Source organism: Agelaius tricolor, unplaced genomic scaffold, assembly GCF_023055355.1.
Source record: "Agelaius tricolor isolate 1412-34295 unplaced genomic scaffold, bAgeTri1.0.p SCAF_5, whole genome shotgun sequence".
NCBI classification, from domain to species: domain Eukaryota; kingdom Metazoa; phylum Chordata; class Aves; order Passeriformes; family Icteridae; genus Agelaius; species Agelaius tricolor.
The window spans coordinates 18,168-23,254 of NW_027269265.1; the positions used below are offsets into that span (position 1 = coordinate 18,168).

Genomic DNA, 5,087 nt, shown 5'->3' on the forward strand with positions numbered 1-5,087 from the left:
TCATCGTGGATCCCAAAAGGAATAAATCCCTCAGCGTGTCCTAAAGCACCAAGGAGCTACCTACAAGTGAAGGTGGCTACTTTCAGTGCAGACACAGCTGATGACACAGCCGTAGCACAGTTCTGTGCTGCACAGGGATAGTACTGTCTCCTCTTCTCCAGCAGCTGACTCTCTCCTGCCATGGCTTCTGTAAATGCATCAGAGCACGACCTTAACCACAAACAGGCAAGAAAACACCATCAGAAGTCTTTCATTAAGCAGTACAAGAAGGGTTCCAAGCAGAGACCAACAGAATTTCAAGGAAGCAGTATGCAATTAAAGCCCCTCAGATTTGTTCAAGTAGCCGGCAAAATGGAACCATTCAGAAACGACAAAGAAAACCCCCCCAAGTATTTATACAGGAGTCCTTAATGTCAGAAAGGGGATGACAGGTTATGTTCAGATAAGATGAATGTTTATTTGGATCTATAAATAAACTTCTCTCGTGGTCCTTTGCCAAAAAATAGAACCTACAAGTGAACACCTACACCTGCCTCAAGAGACCTAACGAGCCCCTGGCAGCCACCGGCATCAAAGCGCAGTGGATGTTTCTAATCCAGGCTAAGGAGAACAATGTCACCTTTTGTTCTCTCCAGTTTGTTTCCTCTGCAGTCCTAGCTGCTTCTTATGATTTTTACAGTCTCTGTATCTTCTCGGGCAGCGCTGAGTCTGACGACCGGGATACGAGAGTCCTTCCCTGCCCTACGGAGAGAACCAGGAAAAAAAGTTCAAAAAAGAACAGGGCAGTTTGAAGTTAATACCTCCGACGAGAAGCAGCACCCGACAAACAGAGCAACGGTGAACAAAGCGTGACACCTCCCTGGGGACAGAAGACTTACAAACTCTCCGGGATTTACAATTCCAGTAACCAAGCCCTTCAGCACAGCAGCCAAGTGTCCCATCAGGTGGTGCTGCACCAAAGCACGATCCGAGAGGTTCCAAAGAGTGAAATGCACGTTACTGTCCAAAGACGTAAAATCTTGCAAAATAACAAAACTACAATAGATCTAAACTACAGGGCAAGAGTACAAGTGTTAGCTTGTGGAGCTGGAACCATCCAGGTGAGCAACTGCTAACTGGATCCTCAACAGACTTTGAGGAACCCTTCAGGATACAGAAGGGTTTTCCCCAGAAATTGCACAGGCCGAGTTTTGATAGAAGTACACTTGCCAGATGCTCAGAAACGTCACCCATCCTCCTCCGGGTGTCCTGAGAGAGCTGCGAATGGCTCTCACCTGGTTTGAGCTGGTTCTGTAAGGGCTCAGGCTGAATTTCACCAGATGCAACCAAACTGGGCAACACCCAGTGGGACAGAAGGAACCCAAAGCTTGTTTTACCCAAAGCTTGGGTAAGCAGAGCTCCAGCAAATACTGAGGAAACGGACAGAACGGGGTAACAAATAATAAACATACCTTTTTTTTTTTTTTTCTTTTCAGATGAGCAAAACAATTAAGGAGAAGGTGAAAACCTCACCATGACTGAACATTTCATCACCTGTAAGCTGACCATCCTTAGCATAGAGGACTCCAAATTTAAAATTCACCGATCCCTGGAAAATAAAACCAAATATTATTTGGTGAACAGTCAAACAGAAGACATAAAAATTTGTTTCCTCTAATCTTTGCCTACATCCTACACGTTAGAACATACGTTTTATACCATCTCCTACTACACAATAATTTACCTTTACACTTTGATAGTATAGCATAAAATCATTAACTTAGATGGGTGATCAATTATTATTAAGTTGGTGCTTCAAGTTATTTTTGCTGTCAGGTTCCAAAAACCATGACTTCTTTTTACTGTAACGAGCAATTGATTTAGAAGTCATCAAAAGCCCATCCAAATACAAAGCCGTATTCACCGGACGGGTCTGTGAGCAAGAAGTAGTTAGGCTTGTACTCACCTCTTGCCCTTCAAGAACCAATAAATCCTGTCAACAAAAACAGCATCTTTAGCCCCCTCCTATTAAAGATTCTACAAGGATGATGCTTTTATTGGTGTTTAGAAGTTTGGATTTGAAATGGCCAGTTCAATGGATAAAGAGACAGTTTAAGTAGTATTAGGTTATTATTATTATTATTCTTATTAGCTACTGGAAGAAACAAACCGGTAGGATCTATACTTAATTACTTCTATTTCCAGGAAATCATAAAGAAAAAGAACCAAACCAAAAAAAGTCACTTCCTACCTTTTGTATCTCAGGATGAAAAATGTCTCTTGGGCTCTTCTCCAGTTTCTCCAGACTCCTGGCACTGAAATGCAAGTGAACGAGTGCTTTATAGGAGGGCAAGTGCACATTCCAACCCCGAACCCCCAACCGATGGCAGTTACAGCGCTTACAAAATGAATCCTTCCCAGAGCCTCTGGGAAATGGAACGGTTTGTGCAACTGCCATTTCTTCCCCAAAATACTAACTCCCAACACTTCCTAAATTGAGTTTGCATTTTAAAAACAGAAATTAGGGAGACTCAGGGTGGAGATCAGGTTGAAATTGATTTCCTTCTAAAGCACAGGGGCTCTGTTCCATCACCCTTCACTTTGGCTCCACACGGAATCACAGGGAGCATTTTAGGAGAGCTCAAGAACCAATTCTATTTCTCTCTTTTTTTCTAGTTCTCTCTCTTCCTAAATAATTCAAGGCAAGTCAAATGAAAAAGGACAAGTTCAGCAGCAAATTCACACTTTTCCCCTTTGTCTGCTCAAGAACAGCCTTTAAAACCACTTCTTGCTGCCTTCAACGGTTAAGACTTGCAAAACGGTTTCGCAAGTTTGATAGGTTTATCATAAAAACCACAGAACGCAAGCTCTGAATGACAGGAAAAGGTACACAGGCAAATATCTCAGCTGATGGTGGCTTATTTGTAAACACAGACCTTAACGGAGATTGCACGCAGAATGTTTCAGTGGGACTCGAAGGGAAAAATATTTCCTGAGTACCCTGTAAACAAGAAAAGCTAGGATATATTACAGGACATACCCACGTGTTCTGCATATTCAAATAGGATTATCAATAAAAACACTTAAGAAGGAAGAAAACCAAGGTAATTTTACTCAGCTATATTTACTGCCGATTTAGAGGAAAAAAAAAAAAAAGTGAACCAGAAACGCCTACAGTAGAACTTTAAAACAATTGCTTGGATAAAAGCAGCTCATGGAACATGAAGTAGAAAAAAAGCGAAACCAGTATCAGACCTGCCTATTTTCTTACCATTGCACAAGAAAATCCGACAAGCGGTAGAAAGTCACTGCCTAAAACCGATCCTAGGATGTAACCGAGAACAATGGAGGCATTTGCTAATCTAAACGGAAACCTTTTCCGGACCCTAGTGTCAAATCACACGTTTTGTCTCTCAGCAGCTCGAGGCTGGAGAGCATTTCCCCTGGGGGTCGGGAGGGCAGGGCCACAAGGGGCTGAGTTTGCCGATCGCACCTGTGCCATCAGAAGGATCCTGCCCGGCGCTCCTTGCGCTCGCCATTCTCCGGGCCATCGCTGTGTTTTACTGCTCAGCGATGCCGCTCCATCTGTTTGCGTGGAAGGAAGAGCCACGAGCACTGAGGCACTCAGCAGCCGTGTCATGCCAGCGATGTCGAGCGCTCTCTGCTCGCAAGGCTGAGCACGCCGCGGAGCCGCCTCCGCAGCCGCTCGTCCGCCCCCGCCCGCAGCAGCGGCAGCGGCCCGAGGGAGACGGCTGCAGCTCGGCGGCTCCCGCGCCTCCGCCAGCCCGAGGGCAGCCGCCGCACAGTGACCGCGGCAGCGCCCGGCGCCGCTCGCCGGGGCGGCTCCTGCAGCTCCCGGCCCGCGGCAGCAAAGCACCGCCTGGCGCTCCGCCCGAGCTGAGCCCCCGCCACCGGGACCGCTGAGCGAGGCCGAGGCACCGGGCGGACGCCCCTTCCGCGCCGCTCGGCTCCGTGCGGGCGGCCGGACGGAGGCTTCGCCCCTCCAGCGTCGCTGCCGCGGCTCCGTCCCGCGCGGGACAGGCGCCGGGAGCTCCCCGCACCCAGCCCGCTCCCCCGGCGAGCGGCCGCCTCGGCCCGCCAGCCATTCATATGGCGCGTCGGCCGTTGCGTCAGACGCCGCGCTTTACGGCCGCAGGGCCTGCCGGGAGTTGGAGTCTCGGACTGACAGCCACCGCTCCGTTCTCCGCCACCGGGAGCTGCGCTCCCGCCAGGGGATCAAACGGCTCCTTCGCTCCTGGGCGCGGAAGCACCTTAGGCAGCACCGCCCCTCCCGAATGTCCTTTCTTTTCCACTCCAACTCTTTTTTCTTTTTTTCCACTCTGTTTTTCACCCCCTTTTCCACTTTCGCTCTTTCTTTTTCACTCTCACCCTTTTCCTTTTTCATTTTTTTTCCTCCTTTCTCTTCCTCCTTTTTTTTTCTTCCTTTCCTTTTTCCTTCTTTCTTTCGCTCTTTCTTTCTTTCTGTCTGTCATTCTCTATTTCTTTCTTTCTCTCGCTCTCTTCCTGTCTCTCTCTTTCTTTCTTTCTGTCTGTCTTTCTCTTTCTTTCTCTCTCTCTTTCTTTCTTTCTCTTGCTCTCTTCCGTTCTCTCTCTCTCTTTCTCTCTGTCTCTCTTTCTGTCTCTCTCTCTTTCTTTCTGTCTCTCTTTCTTTCTTTCTCTCTGTCTCTCTCTCTTTCATTCTTTCTCTCTGTCTCTCTCTCTCTCTTTGTCTCTCTGTCTCTCTTTCTTTCTTTCTCTCTTTCTCTCTCTCTCTTTCTTTCTTTCTCTCTGTCTCTCTCTCTGTCTCTCTTTCTTTCTCTCTCTCTCTTTCTTTCTTTCTCTCTGTCTCTCTTTCTGTCTCTCTTTCTTTCTCTCTCTCTCTTTCTTTCTTTCTCTCTGTCTCTCTTTCTGTCTCTCTCTCTTTCTTTCTCTCTCTCTGTCTCTCTCTCTCTTTCTCTCTCTCTCACTCTCTCTCTCTCTTGCTTTCTCTCTCACTCTCTCTCTTTCTTTCTCTCTCACTCTTTCTTTCTTTCTCTCTCTCTCTTTATTTCTCTCTGTCTCTCTGTCTCTCTCTCTCTCTCTTTCTCTCTGTCTCTCTTTCTTTCTTT

At 47.1% G+C, this 5,087-nt stretch overlaps 1 protein-coding gene across 1 annotated transcript; it reads right to left on the reverse strand.

Annotated features, from left to right (window-relative positions):
- Positions 1-432: 432 nt before the first annotated feature.
- LOC139589569 (GTPase-activating Rap/Ran-GAP domain-like protein 3) lies at positions 433-3,828 on the reverse strand. Its single transcript, XM_071426009.1, has 5 exons — positions 3,473-3,828; positions 2,916-2,980; positions 2,231-2,294; positions 1,946-1,972; positions 433-1,588 (listed from the first exon to the last, which is right to left on the reverse strand). Exons 1-5 carry the CDS (start codon positions 3,617-3,619, stop codon positions 1,472-1,474), a joined length of 420 nt encoding a protein of 139 aa, XP_071282110.1. The 5' UTR covers positions 3,620-3,828; the 3' UTR covers positions 433-1,471.
- Between the last annotated feature and the right edge of the window lie 1,259 nt (positions 3,829-5,087).

Coding starts and splice junctions, on each gene's coding strand:
- LOC139589569 (XM_071426009.1), bottom strand. CDS start 3,619: ATGACACGGCTGCTGAGTGCCTCAGTGCTCGTGGCTCTTCCTTCCACG. Junction 2,981..3,472: donor GGATCCTTCTGATGGCACAG/GTGCGATCGGCA, acceptor TCTTGTTTACAG/GGTACTCAGGAAATATTTTT. Junction 2,295..2,915: donor TGCGTGCAATCTCCGTTAAG/GTCTGTGTTTAC, acceptor CTTGCATTTCAG/TGCCAGGAGTCTGGAGAAAC.